At 45.9% G+C, this 18,052-nt stretch overlaps 2 protein-coding genes across 7 annotated transcripts in view; both read right to left on the bottom strand.

Moving 5' to 3' along the window:
• LOC106562854 (FH1/FH2 domain-containing protein 1) overlaps positions 1-18,052 on the bottom strand; it is a 174,174-nt gene that overhangs the window by 144,412 nt on the left and 11,710 nt on the right. For all 6 annotated transcript variants that reach the window (XM_045689769.1, XM_045689773.1, XM_045689772.1 and 3 more), the window contains exon 3: positions 14,079-14,143. In XM_045689769.1, the coding sequence (XP_045545725.1) occupies positions 14,079-14,143 (65 nt within the window). The remainder of the gene's footprint in view (positions 1-14,078; positions 14,144-18,052) is intronic.
• LOC106562807 (uncharacterized) lies at positions 9,209-13,357 on the bottom strand. The gene is made up of 2 exons (XM_014127826.2): positions 12,543-13,357; positions 9,209-12,450 (listed from the first exon to the last, which is right to left on the bottom strand). Exons 1-2 carry the CDS (start codon positions 12,610-12,612, stop codon positions 11,465-11,467), a joined length of 1,056 nt encoding a protein of 351 aa, XP_013983301.1. The 5' UTR covers positions 12,613-13,357; the 3' UTR covers positions 9,209-11,464.

Below are 18,052 nucleotides of genomic sequence, written 5' to 3' on the forward strand. Positions count from 1 at the left end.
CATTTGAGACACACGCATGGTCACATGTGACCATCATCATCAGCGTTCTAGCCAAGTGTGTTCACACACACACACACACACACACACACACACACACACATTGCCCCATCACAGTGTGTATTCTTTGAAGGTGACTCATCTAAGGAAATGATTGCTGTTGTCTGGGCTTGTGCGCCAAAAGACTAAAAACTCCCAGTTGGTAGAGCATGGTGTTTGCAACGCCAGCATGGTGTGTGCAACGCCAGGGTTGTGGGTTCGATTCCCACGGGGGTCCAGTACAAAAAAAAATACAAAAATAAATGCATGAAATGAAATGTATGAAATGTATGCATTCACTACTGTAAGTCGCTCTGGATAAGAGCGTCTGCTAAATGACTAAAATGTAAAATGTACAAAACAAACCCAGTAAAGTAACTATACTAAAATCAGGGCCATAATTATTGGGACCCCTTGGCTCTATTATCATGTAAATGCCTGGCGTTTGCTAAACGGCATTTGGCACTTGGATTGGAAACTATGTTTTGGTAAAACATGACATGAAAATAAGGCTCTTTGGCCACTCACACCAGTGGCGGGTTTGGCATCGAAAAGAGGAATCCTCCGCAGAAAAGAACCTCATACCTCCTGTAAAATATGGTGAGGGATCTTTGATGTTATGGGGTATACCTCCTGTAAAATATGGTCAGGGATATTTGATGTTAGGGGGGTATACTTCCTGTAAAATATGGTGAGGGATCCTTGATGTTATGGGGTATACCTCCTGTAAAATATGGTGAGGACTGATGTTATGAGGCTATTTTGCTTCCACTAGTCATGGGGCCCTTGTTAAGTTCAACAGGATCATGAACTACCCAGTACCAGGACATTTTAGTCAAAACATCTGGTTGCCTCTGCTAGGAGGCTGAAACGTGTGGTATTTCCAGCAAGACAATGACCCCAAGCACACATCAAAATCCACAAAGAAATGGTTCATTGACCACAAAAAAAAAAACATTTTCAGTCTCCATTGAAAATGTGGTTTGAATTGAAGAGAGCAGTCCAAAAGTACGGGTAGAGGATATCAAGGACCTGGGAAAGATTCTGTATAGAAGGAACAGTCTAACATTCCCTCCCAAAGTAGGAAAAGGTTATTAATCGTTCACAATTTCAACTCTCAGCATATTGACACACAGCCTGGCAACAACAGGAAGCAGTGTGTCGTCAGCAAAATCACAGCACAACAAAGGAACAGCAATGCAGGAGATAAGACTGACTCAGAGTCAGTTCCAGGCATAGTAACGTACCGCGTCAGGGAGGAGCATCCTGCAGAAACAACAACTCAAAACACACTTACATAGTTTCTGTTTAGGGCCACTCTGAAATGGGTACCCATTCTCTACATTAGTGATGTACTTTAAGGCCAGGGCATCAAAGTGAAAGCCCCAAAAAGTCCCCTAAACAGGGGAATAGGGTGTGATATAGGAAGCAGCCTAGTGCCTATTCCTAATAGAAAACCCCGATGAGTCTCTGGCTAAAAGTAGTGCCCTAAACAGGGGAATAGGGTGTGATATAGGAAGCAGCCTAGTGCCTATTCCTAATAGAAAACCCCGATGAGTCTCTGGCTAAAAGTAGTGCCCTAAACAGGGGAATAGGGTGTGATATAGGAAGCAGCCTAGTGCCTATTCCTAATAGAAAACCCCTATGAGTCTCTGGCTAAAAGTAGTGCCCTAAACAGGGGAATATGGTGTGTTATATAGTGGCAAGAAAAAGTATATGAACCCTTTGGAAATACCTGGATTTCTGCATAAATTGGTAATAAAATTTGATCTGATCTTCATCTAGGTTACAACAAAAGACAAACACAGTCTGCTGAAACTAATAACACAAACAATTCTACGTTTTCATGTCTTTATTGAACACACTGTGTAAACATTCACAGTGCAGGGTGGGAAAAGTATGTGAACCCTTGGATTTAATAACTGGTTGACCCTCCTTTGGCAGCAATAACCTCAACCAAACATTTTCTGTAGTTACAGATCAGACCTGCACAACGGTCAGGAGGAATTTTGGACCGTTCCTCTTTACAAAACTGTTTCAGTTCAGTAATATTCTTGGGATGTCTGGTGTGAACTGCTCTCTTGAGGTCATCCCACAGCATCTCAATCGGGTTAAGGTCAGGACTCTGACTGGGCCACTCCAGAAGGTGTATTTTCTTCTGTTGAATCCATTCTGTTGTTAATTTACTTCTGTGTTTTTGGGTCGTTGTCCTGTTGCGTCAAACTTCTGTTGAGCTTCAATTGGCAGAGAGATAGCCTAACATTCTCCTGCAAAATGGCTTGATAAACTTGGGAATTCCTTTTCGATGATAGCAAGCTGTCCAGGCCCTGAGGCAGCAACGCAGCCCCAAACCATGATGCTCCCTCCACCATACTTTACAGTTGGGATGAGGTTGAGGTTGGTGTGCTATGCCTTTTTTTCTCCACACAGTGTTGTGTTCTCCTTCCAAAACAACTCGACTGTAGTTTCATCTGTCCACAGAATATTTTGCCAGTAGCTCTGTGGAACATCCAGGTGCACTTTTGCCAACTTCAGACATGCAGTAATGTTTTTATTGGACAGCAGTGGCCTCTTCTGTGGTGTCCTCCCATGAACACCATTCTTGTTGAGTGTTTTACATATCGTAGACTCGTCAACAGAGAAGTTAGCATGTTCCAGAGATTTCTGTAAGTCTTCAGCTGACACGCTAGGATTCTTCTTAACCTCATTGAGCATTCTGCACTGCGCTATCGATCTATCGATCTATAGTGCAAGATAGATAGATAGAGAGATAGAGATAGAGAGATAGAGAGATAGAGAGATAGAGAGATAGAGAGATAGAGAGATAGATAGATAGATAGATAGATTCTCACATACTTGTTATAACAGTTCCAGTCCACATAGTTCCCAAACAGGTCCCTACATGCTTCACCTGTCCTTTAAACAACAGCATGGCAGCGAGTCAACAGTAGTGCCACTGCCAGCCTTTCTTAAATCACCTCAGAGATCCCTCCCCATCCTTCTCCAGAACTCCTCAGAGATGACATCCAAATTCTTCACCCTTCCCCAGAACACCTCAAAGGCTGTGTCCTAATTCCCCACCCTTCTCCCAAAGTGTACACTTTGTATACACTTTCTTACATTGGTTTAACCCCCCAAAAAATGGTGGAACCTCCCTCCTCCCACCAATCCTTTTAAATCCCATAAGGGATGGGTTACCAACTGGAGATCTGGCATGAACATGGAATTCATTCATTCACGCACGCATGGCGGAGTGTGTGTACAGTGTACACTTCAGGAAAAGGGTGGAGAATTGGGACAGAGCTATAGTACCAGCCCAGTCTATTCTCTAAAAAGCCCCCAGTCCTCAATGAATTCCAGCGCTGTATTGTCCATGTTTCCCCCAGTCCTCAATGAATTCCCACGCTGTATAGTCCATGTTTCCCCCAGTCCTCAATGAATTCCCACGCTGTATAGTCCATGTTTCCCCCAGTCCTCAATGAATCCCCACGCTGTATAGTCCATGTTTCCCCCAGTCCTCAATGAATCCCCACGCTGTATAGTCCATGTTTCCCCCAGTCCTCAATGAATTCCAACGCTGTATTGTCCATGTTTCCCCCAGTCCTCAATGAATTCCCACGCTGTATTGTCCATGTTTCCCACGCTGTATTGCCCATGTTTCCCCCAGTCCTCAATGAATTCCAGCGCTGTATTGTCCATGTTTCCCCCAGTCCTCAATGAATTCCAGCGCTGTATTGTCCATGTTTCCCCCAGTCCTCAATAAATTCCAACACTGTATTGTCCATGTTTCCCCCAGTCCTCAATAAATTCCAGCGCTGTATCGTCCATGTTTCCCATGCTGTATTGTCCATGTTTCCCCCAGTCCTCAATAAATTCCAGCGCTGTATAGTCCATGTTTCCCCCAGTCCTCAATGAATTCCAGCACTGTATTGTCCATGTTTCCCCCAGTCCTCAATGAATTCCCACGCTGTATTGTCCATGTTTCCCACGCTGTATTGTCCATGTTTCCCCCAGTCCTCAATGAATTCCAGCGCTGTATTGCCCATGTTTCCCCCAGTCCTCAATGAATTCCAGCGCTGTATTGTCCATGTTTCCCTCAGTCCTCAATGAATTCAAACGGTGTATTGCCCATGTTTCCCCCAGTCCTCAATGAATTCCAGCGCTGTATTGTCCACGTTTCCCTCAGTCCTCAATGAATTCAAACGGTGTATTGCCCATGTTTCCCCCAGTCCTCAATGAATTCCAGCGCTGTATTGTCCATGTTTCCCCCAGTCCTCAATAAATTCCAACGCTGTATTGTCCATGTTTCCCCCAGTCCTCAAATTCCAACGCTGTATTGTCCATGGTTCCCCCAGTCCTCAATGAATTCCAGCTCTGTATTGTCCATGTTTCCCGCGCTGTATTGTCCATGTTTCCCCCAGTCCTCAGTGAATTCCAGCGCTGTATTGTCCATGTTTCCCCCAGTCCTCCAATGAATTCCAGCGCTGTATTGTCCATGTTTCCCCAATCATTCAACAACAGAGTGGTAAGTAGCTAGTCAGCAGCATTGCCATCCATTGTAAAAGTACTCGAAGAGCGCAGCAGGCCAGGGGCACTGCCAGTCTAGTTTTTCCTAAAAGGCCTCAGTCATTGATGACATTCTATTGGTCCAGTCCTTTTAGAAGTTATAGTTTAATGGAACAGATCATTTCCCATTAGACCCTGAGGACTGGCCAGCTGGCACAGACAGTAACATGGCCGTGTCCCAAACGGCATCCTATTCACTATATAAAATGCATTACCCTATGGGCCCTGGTCAAAAAAGTAGTGCACTATATAGGGAATAGGGCTCTGGTCTAAAGTAGTGCACTATATAGGGAATAGAGTGCCATTTGGGAGGCAGACCATGTTGAACCAACGGGACTCTAGTCCTGGCTAAAGGCCTAAACTATAGTCATGTGAGGTGGTCACAGTGTGTTCTAGCACAGTGTGTGTGTGTGTGTGTGTGTGTGTGTGTGTGTGTGTGTGTGTGTGTGTGTGTGTGTGTGTGTGTGTGTGTGTGTGTGTGTGTGTTCAGAACCAAAATGACTGAACAGGAAACTAAGGTGGCTTAGTTCAATCTACCTTGTACTTGTTAAGTCACCTCAGCCGTATTACTAGGGTATGTACGGACGCTGCGTAGACTACTCAGCCGTATTACTAGCCTCTCCAGCGTCTGATCCCGTCAGCGGGATCAAAATCCAGCGAAAGATCATATCGCCAATTAGCATTAAAAAAAAATCATAATTAAAAATAAAATAAAAATTATATATATATATTTTTTTTATAGATACACCTCTCCTGAATCGACCCACGTCGTCCGATTTCAAAAAGGTTTTACAGGAAAAGCAAATCATTAGATTATGTTAGATGAGTCCATCGTAAAAAGCAGCTTCATAGCCATTTTCCGACCAACCACTTGCATCACATATAATCAAAAAACAGCTAAATGCAGCACTAACCTTTTACAAACTTCATCAGATGGCACCCCTAGGACATCATGTTATACAATGCATGCATTCTTTTGTTCAATAAAGGTCATATTTATATATAAAAACAGCATTTTACATCTCTGTCTGACATTGACTAAATAATTTCCCCTCAAATGCGTCCCGGTAAACAATGCTACAATTCCCTAAATTACTATCCGATAACGATTTTTTAAATTTATATTGTCAATCTAACATTTATAGATGAATATCTCTTGAGAACACCTGTCATACCAGATTTTAAATTAACTTTATTGGGTAATCACACTTTGCGATAAAAGGAGATGCGATACTCAGAAAATGAGCTAATATACAGAGCTCGGCGACATCTTGGCACAATCGCATGTCACATCTCATCTTGTATAATATTGTCAATAATCGCCTACCTTTAGTTGTCTTCATCAGAAAGCATCCCAGGTCCACAACAGATGTATTTTCGGTCGAAAAAGTCCACACTTCACGTTCCATTAGCCTGCTGTTGGTAGCGCGTCCTTGGGCTCTCTCCAAATTCTCCGATGTGAAGTTTCGGATAAAATGATTCTCCCGCCTGTAGGTTCGTTCAAACATGTCAAACGTTGTAAAACATTAATCTTCAGGGCCTGTAACACCAAGAGAGCCAATAAGATTCGAGGGGGATGATTTAATTGTCTTTCAAACCCATTCCAAAGGTGGGGGTAGACATGGCCGCCGGCGTCATAATGGTGATGGCCCATCCCCTGTGACCAATTTCCAAAGAGTATCATTCACTGAGTTTCGACTGTATAAGGCTCAAACCACTGTGAAAAGACTGGCGACATCTAGTGGAAGCAATAGGAAGTGCTCACTGAACCATGGTTAACGGTGTGATTTATAGGGAAAGATGAGAAGTCGAGTCCACAATTCTGAATTCCACTTCCTGTTTCAATCGGTCTCGGGGTTTTGACTGCCATTTGAGTTCTGTTATACTCACAGACACCATTCAAACAGTTTTAGAAACTTTAGGGTGTTTTCTATCCATATATAATAAGTATATGCATGCCCTAGCTTCTGAGTTTGATTAGTAGGCCGTTGAAAATGGGAACGATTTTTTTTCAAAATGCGCTGTGGCGCCCCCTATCCTAGGGTATCCTCAAGAGGACGCTGCGTAGACTACTCAGCCGTATTACTAGGGTATGTACGGACGCTGCGTAGACTACTCAGCCGTATTACTAGGGTATGTACGGACGCTGCGTAGACTACTCAGCCGTATTACTAGGGTATGTACGGACGCTGCGTAGACTACTCAGCCGTATTACTAGGGTATGTACGGACGCTGCGTAGACTACTCAGCCGTATTACTAGGGTATGTACGGACGCTGCGTAGACTACTCAGCCGTATTACTAGGGTATGTACGGACGCTGCGTAGACTACTCAGCCGTATTACTAGGGTATGTACGGACGCTGCGTAGACTACTCAGCCGTATTACTAGGGTATGTACGGACGCTGCGTAGACTACTCAGCCGTATTACTAGGGTATGTACGGACGCTGCGTAGACTACTCAGCCGTATTACTAGGGTATGTACGGACGCTGCGTAGACTACTCAGCCGTATTACTAGGGTATGTACGGACGCTGCGTAGACTACTCAGCCGTATTACTAGGGTATGTACGGACGCTGCGTAGACTACTCAGCCGTATTACTAGGGTATGTACGGACGCTGCGTAGACTACTCAGCCGTATTACTAGGGTATGTACGGACACTGCGTAGACTACTCAGCCGTATTACTAGGGTATGTACGGACACTGCGTAGACTACTCAGCCATATTACTAGGGTATGTACGGACACTGCGTAGACTACGACACTGTGTAGACTACGACATAGAACGATAGCTGTGCTGATGGTAACAGATTACCAGATCACACTTCCTGAAATGCAAAACTGTCTTAAAAATGACCAGCAGTGTTTCAAGGTTTCTTAACTCTACTGTTCTGGTACTGTAACTGCACCGAGGCCAACATGAACACAGTAAGTTAAAACCTCGTCTACTTGGAAGGAAGCCAGCTCTACTCACAGGAAAACCCTCTCCTACTTGGAGAGCCAGCTCTACTCACAGGAAAACCCTCTCCTACTTGAAGAGGGAAGCCAGCTCTACTCACAGGAAAACCCTCTCCTACTTGGAGGGAAGCCAGCTCTACTCACAGGAAAACCCTCTCCTACTTGGAGAGGGGTTGCCAGCTCTACTCACAGGAAAACCCTCTCCTACTTGGAGCGGGAAGCCAGCTCTACTGACAGGAAAAGGAGGGGAAAGCCTAATCTATTTGAAGAGGGAAACCAGAAAGGGAAATCAAACCAGGATGTGACTCACTCCTAGAGAACTCAAAAACAAAATAAAACATGGAAACATTGAAAGCAGTAAACATTTAAAACAGTCCTTCCTCTAAGAAAGAGAAAGGTATCTTTTCAAAGTGGCAACATCTCATGATTAAACCTCCTGACAGTAACCAAAAGGGAACAAGTCATTTCAGAAGAGCCAGTCCAGCTGCTAACGAAATGAGTTTGGGAAACCTAAAAAGATGCTAAATGGCCTAGCTCCCCCTCCACTCAGTATTTTTGTAAAACAGAAAACCCAAACATATGGCAGCAGATCCACAAGGTCTGCCATGAGAGGTGACTGTATAGTTCCCTTAAGGAAAAGCACCTTTAGTAAATCTGCTTTCTCTGTGAGAGCTTCCCATGTCTGGAATACACTGCCATCAGACACACATAACTGCACCACCTATCACACTTTCACAAAATGCATGAAGACATGGCTAAAGGTCAATCAGACTTGTGAACATAATCCCTAGCTGTGTATTGTCGCTTTCCATGTTGTCTGTTGTCTGTAGCTTGTGAGGTGTGGAAACACTTTGTTGTTTTTATGGATTTTGTCTTGTTGCTTTTTGTTCTATGTTGCTCTGTCTGTATGCTATGTCTTGCTTGTCCTATGTTACTCTGCGTGTGCTCACTGTTCAATGATTGTCTATATTGTAATTGTTTTTAATAACCTGCCCAGGGACTGCGGTTGAAAATTAGCCGGCTGGCTAAAACCGGCACTTTTACTGAAACGTTGATTAATGTGCACTGTCCCTGTAAAAATAAAATAAACTCAAACTCAAACCCTTCTACTTCCCAAGGAGTATTGTCTGCATTCCAAAAGTATACCCTATTCCCTATATAGTGCACTACTTTAGACCAGAGCCCAATGGCACACTATTCCCTATATAGTGCACTACTATAGACCAGAGCCCAATGGCACCCTATTCCCTATATAGTGCACTACTTTAGACCAGAGCCCATAGGGAATATGGTTCTGGTCTGTAGTAGTACCACTATATAGGGAATAGGGCTCTGGTCTGTAGTAGTACCACTATATAGGGAATAGGGCTCTGGTCTATAGTAGTACCACTATATAGGGAAAAGGGCTCTGGTCTATAGTAGTACCACTATATAGGGAATAGGGCTCTGGTCTATAGTAGTACCACTATATAGGGAATAGGGCTCTGGTCTAAAGTAGTACTACTATATAGGGAATAGGGCTCTGGTCTATAGTAGTACCACTATATAGGGAATAGGGCTCTGGTCTATAGTAGTACCACTATATAGGGAATAGGGCTCTGGTCTATAGTAGTACCACTATATAGGGAATAGGGCTCTGGTCTATAGTAGTACCACTATATAGGGAATAGGGCTGTGGTCTATAGTAGTACCACTATATAGGGAATAGGGCTCTGGTCTATAGTAGTACCACTATATAAAGAATAGGGCCCTGGTCCAAAGGCGTGCACTATATAGGGAATAGGGCTCTGGTCTGTGGTCTACAGGGGGGTAGCAGTAACACAAGTCTTCCAGCTCCCCATATTCTTCTCTCTAGTGTATGGAGTCAGACAGAGCTGTCAGAGCTACAGAATACTATTGTATTGGTTGAGCCAGTACAGGCAGGTGGTGCTGACCTAAATAAAGAAGCAGTCATTCAGGATGAACCACATTCCTCTCTTTACCAAAACATACTCCCCTGTTCACTCAGTCTGCTATAACCACCTGGACAAACTCTCCACAGAACACACAAAAATCTAAAATGTATACAGGTTCAGAAATGTTGTGAAATAGCACAGTTACAAAAAAAAAAATACAAAAAAAAAATCAAACTGGATGGACATCAGAAATAGAGGAAGGAATAAAAAACAAAAACAAAATCTAACTATTGTAAAAATCGATTGTGTCTGTAAAATGTGTATAAGTTGTATAAACTGAAGGTAGAAGCCTAATTGTTATTGTTTATTAGTTTACTCCAATTGGGGGAAGGGTGATAGGGTTTTGTGGCAAATAATAAAGGTATATTCTTTAAAAAGTATTTATGTCTATAATAGGTATAAGCAACAATCTTTCCGCAATATTAAGCTGATCCACCCATTAGAAAGAAGAAAAAAAATTAAATTAAAACTCTCCACATAACATCTTTAACAAAAGGAAATGTCCATCCAATCATTACCCGTGCTCGACGCAGTTTCATAGAACAGGGACTAGAAGAACGTACTGCACGCCAGCCGTCAGACACGTGAACGGTGAAAACAAATACAAACCGTTTAGTCAACCAATGACTGCAGAGGTTAGATTGACCCTCAATACTTTTAACCTCATGGACAATACAGTAACTTCCGGAGTCAGCTAGACTACAACTGTACAGTAACATCCTGAGTCAGCTAGACTACAACTGTACAGTAACTTCCTGAGTCAGCTAGACTACAACTGTACAGTAACTTCCTGAGTCAGCTAGACTACAACTGTACAGTAACTTCCTGAGTCAGCTAGACTACAACTGTACAGTAACTTCCTGAGTCAGCTAGACTACAACTGTACAGTAACTTCCTGAGTCAGCGATACTACAACTGTACAGTCACTTTCTGAGTCAGCGAGACTACAACTGTACAGTCACTTCCTGAGTCAGCGAGACTACAACTGAACAGTAACTTCCTGAGTCAGCGAGACTACAACTGAACAGTAACTTCCTGAGTCAGCGAGACTACAACTGTACATAATGACAATGCAGTAGGATACATCCAGCTCCATACTATAACCCCGTGGAACAGTAGGGAACAGGGGGCCAGCTCCATACTATAACCCCGTGGAACAGTAGGGAACAGGGCCCCAGCTCCATACTATAACCCCGTGGAACAGTAGGGAACAGGGGGCCAGCTCCATACTATAACCCCGTGGAACAGTAGGGAACAGGGAGCCAGCTCCATACTATAACCCCGTGGAACAGTAGGGAACAGGGGGCCAGCTCCATACTATAACCCCGTGGAACAGTAGGGAACAGGGGGCCAGCTCCATACTAAAACCCCGTGGAACAGTAGGGAACAGGGGGCCAGCTCCATACTATAACCCCGTGGAACAGTAGGGAACAGGGGGCAAGCTCCATACTATAACCCCGTGGAACAGTAGGGAACAGGGGGCCAGCTCCATACTATAACCCCGTGGAACAGTAGGGAACAGGGGGCCAGCTCCATACTATAACCCCGTGGAACAGTAGGGAACAGGGGGCCAGCTCCATACTATAACCCCGTGGAACAGTAGGGAACAGGGGACCAGCTCCATACTATAACCCCGTGGAACAGTAGGGAACAGGGGGCCAGCTCCATACTATAACCCCGTGGAACAGTAGGGAACAGGGGGCCAGCTCCATACTTTAACCCCGTGGAACAGTAGGGAACAAACTGTCAGAAGTACAGGCCTGGACTAGTCAGGTAGAGTTATACTAAACTACAGTACACACAAAGCCACTTTAAAAAGCAGGAAATGAATAATTACATGTGAGCAGTACGCCCACTCTGCCACAGCTCCAAGGCTTGGCATCATGTTTGTTTACACTTGGCACTACCAAGCTCTGTTTCTCCCTCTATGGGTGGTCAGAGTCAGGTCTCAGTGTGCTGACGTGTTCCGGACCAGTCCAGAACCACTGGTATATACACACACACGTGTTCCGGACCAGTCCAGAACCACTGGTATATACACACACGCGTTCCGGACCAGTCCAGAACCACTGGTATATACACACACGCGTTCCGGACCAGTCCAGAACCACTGGTATATACACACACGCGTTCCGGACCAGTCCAGAACCACTGGTATATACACACGCGTTCCGGACCAGTCCAGAACCACTGGTATATACACACGCGTTCCGGACCAGTCCAGAACCACTGGTATATACACACACACACGTGTTCCGGACCAGTCCAGAACCACTGGTATATACACACACACACACGTTCCGGACCAGTCCAGAACCACTGGTATATACACACACACACACGTTCCGGACCAGTCCAGAACCACTGGTATATACACACACGCGTTCCGGACCAGTCCAGAACCACTGGTATATACACACACGCGTTCCGGACCAGTCCAGAACCACTGGTATATACACACACGCGTTCCGGACCAGTCCAGAACCACTGGTATATATACACACCCGTTCCGGACCAGTCCAGAACCACTGGTATATACACACACGCGTTCCGGACCAGTCCAGAACCACTGGTATATACACACACGCGTTCCGGACCAGTCCAGAACCACTGGTATATACACACACGTGTTCCGGACCAGTCCAGAACCACTGGTATATACACACACGTGTTCCGGACCAGTCCAGAACCACTGGTATATACACACGTGTTCCGGACCAGTCCAGAACCACTGGTATATACACACGTGTTCCGGACCAGTCCAGAACCACTGGTATATACACACGTGTTCCGGACCAGTCCAGAACCAATGGTATATACGTGTTCCGGACCAGTCCAGAACCACTGGTATATACGTGTTCCGGACCAGTCCAGAACCACTGGTATATACGTGTTTGAAAACGAGTCGCCTGTGCGTCACAAGACTGTGTTGGCCTGCTGAGCTGAAGCCTTGGCATTCTCTCAGAGAGCTAATACACAACCTGCTGAGCTGAAGCCTTGGCATTCTCTCAGAGCTAATACACAACCTGCTGAGCTGAAGCCTTGGCATTCTCTCAGAGAGCTAATACACAACCTGCTGAGCTGAAGCCTTGGCATTCTCTCAGAGAGCTAATACACAACCTGCTGAGCTGAAGCCTTGGCATTCTCTCAGAGAGCTAATACACAACCTGCTGAGCTGAAGCCTTGGCATTCTCTCAGAGAGCTAATACACAACCTGCTGAGCTAAAGCCTTGGCATTCTCTCAGAGAGCTAATACACAACCTGCTGAGCTGAAGCCTTGGCATTCTCTCAGAGAGCTAATACACAACCTGCTGAGCTGAAGCCTTGGCATTCTCTCAGAGAGCTAATACACAACCTGCTGAGCTGAAGCCTTGGCATTCTCTCAGAGAGCTAATACACAACCTGCTGAGCTGAAGCCTTGGCATTCTCTCAGAGCTAATACAAGGCCTGCTGAGCTGAAGCCTTGGCATTCTCTCAGAGAGCTAATACAAGTCTTTAGTTCTCAGGTTTCTCATCAAACAAGCATGTTGTTTTTTTCTTCTTCTGTACCACAGGAAATATAGTCTAGCTGAACTTCAGCATCACAGTTTGTACGGAGGTAGAACATTGGAAAAATGAACATAAGTGAAAGAAAATGACTCTGTAATTATTACGGCCATCTACTGCACCTATTACAATAAACTGCAGCAGTGGGCAGAATATTAGACGGCTGTTGCTGACGTCACCGGCTGGAAATACTGATGGAATAATAAAGAGGGAAGATGTGAGTCTGGGGTTTAGAAGGGAAGAAAACTCCAGACAAAATCATCAGAGCCAGTTAAGCACTACTGCCTTGGACAATGGGGCATTCTCTCCCCCCCCCACCCACAATGCACTTGGAAAATAAAAACAGTTTTACGCCTGGAGTGGAAAGAGGAGTGTGATTATGATGATGTCAGCGCTGCAGTGACAAATGGAGTTACAGCTCATAGAGGTCAATGGAAGCTACTGGATGGGTCCCAAATGGAGTTACAGCTCATAGAGGCCAATGGAAGCTACTGGAAGGGTCCCAAATGGAGTTACAGCTCATAGAGGTCAATGGAAGCTACTGGAAGGGTCCCAAATGGAGTTACAGCTCATTGAGGCCAATGGAAGCTATTGTAAGGGTCCCAAATGGCAGGATATTCCTTATATACTACACTACTTTGACCAGAGCCTTATCGGCAATAGGAAGACATTTGGGACTTTGCCACTGGAGGCCACGGTGGCTGGGTCCATTACAGATTACAGGAGAGATGGGATATACACACTGCTACTGTCCCCCCCCTGAGTCAAATACACACTGCAATAGACGGATGGAAAAGGAATCCTAACTAAAGACTTATTGAAGACTTCATAAACACTTTATAAGGTGTTTATAGATGGTTCAGAAATCACTCATAAGCAAACATCTTGCTGTTAAACATCTATGAAGTGCTTTTGAAGCATTTAGGAACGCTTCATGAACGCTCTATAAAGCCTTCATGATATGGTCTTCGTTTCAAGTGGGACGGCGGGATGGAAAAGGAGGAGTGGCATCTTACCTAGAATGGAGTGGACTCTGACAGATAGCTGAGTTCTCAGGATCAGGATGGGTTTCTTCCCTTTACTGTGGAGGAGAGAGATACTTATTTAGTAAATAGAGAGGAGAGAGACTTATTTAGTAAATAGAGAGGAGAGAGAGAGACTTATTTAGTAAACGGAGAGGAGAGTGAGAGAGACTTATTTAGTAAACAGAGAGGAGGAGAGAGGAGGAGACTTTAGTAAATAGAGAGGAGAGAGACTTATTTAGTAAATAGAGAGGAGAGAGAGACTTATTTAGTAAACAGAGAGGAGGAGAGAGAGAGAGAGAGAGAATACTTTAGTGAATAAAGAGAGAGGACTAGTAAATAGAGAGGAGAGAGAGTTGAACTAGTCGAACCATAAAGAAGTGACAGTATCAGTTAGTCACTAACATCAGGTCATAGGGAGAAATATCCATGGAGAGGACGTGGCTCAATACGTCCTACTGCCAGGGGGACGGTGCCCGAAGCACAGGGGACGTGGCTCAATACGGCCCACTGCCAGGGGAACGGTGCCCGAAGCACAGGGGACGTGGCTCAATACGGCCTACTGCCAGGGGAACGGTGCCCGAAGCACAGGGGACGTGGCTCAATACAGGCCTACTGCCAGGGGAACGGTGCCCGAAGCACAGGGGACGTGGCTCAATACGGGCCTACTGCCAGGGGAACGGTGCCCGAAACACACACACTGCATTATGTCAGTTAATTTTCCGTTCTAAGAGCAAACCATTCCACATAGTAACGTGGCTGGAGAGATTCACGAGTTGAGATTGTCCTCTGTCTGAGTGCTAACACAGATGGGACACAACTGTAGATATCTCCTGCTACCCTGGACTGCCATCCCAATAAACACGACGACGGCTGGTACAGCAGGGATTATACACTATGGAAAGTTCTGGAAGGGCGCAGAGGAGAAGAGCAGAGAGACTAGAGAAAGGTATGGAGACTACGCTGTGTCAGGGAGTGTGTGTGCTGTAAGTACTCTTCATATCTTAAACGTCGTCATCACATATACAAGCTGACCGACTCACATGACAATTTTCTCTCACTCTCACTCACTCTCTCTCGCTCTCACTCTCTCTCTCTCTCGCTCTCACTCTCGCTCTCACTCTCGCTCTCACTCTCACTCTCGCTCTCACTCTCGCTCTCACTCTCGCTCTCACTCTCGCTCTCGCTCTCTCTCTCGCTCTCTCTCACTCTCACTCTCACTCTCTCACTCTCGCTCTCACTCTCGCTCTCACACTCACTCTCTCTCACTCTCACTCTCTCACTCTCACTCTCTCTCTCTCTCTCTCTCACTCTCTCTCTCACTCTCTCTCTCTCTCTCTCTCTCTCTCACTCTCTCTCTCACTCTCTCTCTCACTCACTCACTCACTCTCTCACTCACTCTCTCATAACATTCCCTTGTCCCAGCTCTCCTGTGGTCTCCATGTTCATAAGACCAGTTAACCAGGAGTGTGTCACAAAATGGCAGCCTATGCCCTAAACAGTGTACTACTTGTGGCCGGGGCCCCCGGGTCAAAAGTAGTTGACTATAAAGGCAGGCATTTGGGAGGCAGTCGTGGACTCCGGCTGCAACAGCAACATAGGTAACATGTCTCAGTAGTTCTAACAGGGGAGACCTGCTTCCAAATCAAACACGCTACAGATGGCTGATCGTGACGTTTTCCCGAGTCGGTTCGGTCATTTTAGGAGGCCTGTAGGTCTCTCCCGTTCATGTTGTCAGCCTGCTGCTGCTTCTAGACTGAGGTGATACTGCTGCTTCTAGACTGAGGTGACGCAGCAGCTTCTGCTGCTGCTTCTAGACTGAGGTGATGCTGCTGCTTCTAGACTGAGGTGATGCAGCAGCTGCTGCTTCTAGACTAAGGTGATGTAGCAGCTGCTGCTTCTAGACTGAGGTGATGTAGCAGCTGCTGCTTCTAGACTGAGGTGATGTAGCAGCTGCTGCTTCTAGACTGAGGTGATGTAGCAGCTGCTGCTTCTAGACTGAGGTGATGTAGATATGAATGATCCGTGCTCCGCCCCTCAGGAGGGGGAGGGGTAGAGAATGTCACCTTCACAGGGAACAGCGGGACAAAACACCTCTTTGTCTACATCCCAAATAGAACCTTATTCCCATAGGGCTCTAGCGAAAGGTAGTGTGCTGTATAGAGAAGTGGGTGCTATTTGGGATGCAAACAACGTCACGTGAACTAGAGAGGAAAGACAGAATGCTTTGTGAGGTCAAATCAGATTCAGGCACAAGTTAATGAAAGGGGCCCATAGATGATACAGTGCTAGTCGCAGGAAGACAATCACAGTCTGTTCTGGGGAGAAACGTACTTGATGTCTATATGAATACTGAGGAGGAAACGTTTTGTATGGAGTACCAACCCACTAACGGACTCGTATGTCCCCCAGTACCAACCCACCGACGGACTCATATGTCCCCCAGTCTCAACCCACCGACAGAATCGTATGTCCCCCAGTCTCAACCCACCGACAGACTCGTATGTCCCCCAGTCTCAACCCACCGACAGACTCGTATGTCCCCCAGTCTCAACCCACCGACAGACTCGTATGTCCCCCAGTCTCAACCCACCGACAGACTCGTATGTCCCCCAGTCTCAACCCACCGACAGACTCGTATGTCCCCCAGTCTCAACCCACCGACAGACTCGTATGTCCCCTAGTCTCAACCCACGACAGACTTGTATGTCCCCCAGTCTCAAACCACTGAGAGACTCAAAGGTCCCAGTCTCAACCCACTGCGAGACTCATAAAGGTCCCAGTCTCAACCCACTGACAGACTCATAAAGGTCCCAGTCTCAACCCACTGACAGACTCATAAAGGTCCCAGTCTCAACCCACTGACAGACTCAAAGGTCCCAGTCTCAACCCACTGACAGACTCATAAAGGTCCCAGTTTCAAAAGTCTAACTGTTCCAACATCAGACCTGCTCCTCATACAACCGTCCCAAAATCTAGTTCAACAAGGAGACCTGTCAAAGCACTTCATGGCTACCGACGTGAGTGCTACGGGGCGGTAATCATTTAGGCAGGTTACCTTCGCTTCCTTGGGCACAGGGACTATGGTGGTCTGCTTGAAACATGTAGGTATTACAGACTCGGTCAGGAAGAGGTTGAAAATGTCAGTGAAGACACTTGACAGTTGGTCTGCGCGTGCTTTGAGAACATGTCCTGGTCTGTCCCAGCGGCTTTGTGAATGTTGAGCTGTTTTAAAGGTCTTGCTCACACCGGCTAAGGAGAGCGTTATCACACAGTCATCTAGAACAGCTGGTGCTCTTGTGCATGCTTCAGTGTTGCTTGCCTTGAAGTGAGCATAAAAAAGCCATTTAGTTTGTCTGGTAGGCCCGCGTCACTGGGCAGCTCGCGTCTGGGTTTCCATTTGTAGTCCGTAATAGTTTTCAAGCCCTGCCTCGTCCGACAAGCGTCAGAGCCGGTGTAGTAGGATTCAATCTTAATCCTGTATTGACGCTTTGCCTGTTTGATGGTTTGTCTGAGGGCATAGCGGGATTTGTTATAGGCTTCCGGATTAGTGTCCCGCTCCTTGAAAGCGGCAGCTCTAGCCTTTAGCTCGATGTGGATGTTGCCTGTAATCCATGGCTTCTGGTTGGGGTATGTACATACTGTCACTGCGAGGACGACGGCGTCGATGCACTTATTGATGAAGCCAATGACAGAAGTGGTATACTCCTCAATGCCATTGGATGAATCCCGGAACATATTCCAGTCTGTGCTAGCAAAACAGTCCTGTAGTTTAGCATCCGCGTCATCTGACCACTTCCGTATTGAGCGAGTCACTGGTATTTCCTGCTTTAGTTTTTGCTTGTAAGCAGGAGGATTGAATTATGGTCAGATTTGCTAAATGGATGGTGAGGGAGAGCTTTGTACGCATCTCTGTGTGTGGAGTAAAGGTGGTCTAGGATTTTTGTTCCCCTGGTTGCACATGTGAC

This window comes from Salmo salar, chromosome ssa11 (assembly GCF_905237065.1).
Source record: "Salmo salar chromosome ssa11, Ssal_v3.1, whole genome shotgun sequence".
In the NCBI taxonomy this organism is placed as follows: domain Eukaryota; kingdom Metazoa; phylum Chordata; class Actinopteri; order Salmoniformes; family Salmonidae; genus Salmo; species Salmo salar.

Excerpts from the sequence above, each read along its gene's own strand:
- LOC106562807 (XM_014127826.2), bottom strand. The coding sequence starts at position 12,612 with ATGCCAAGGCTTCAGCTCAGCAGGTTGTGTATTAGCTCTCTGAGAGAA. Across the intron at positions 12,451-12,542 it reads CCAAGGCTTCAGCTCAGCAG|GCCAACACAGTCTTGTGACG; the intron begins GTTGTGTATTAG and ends TCAGCTCAGCAG.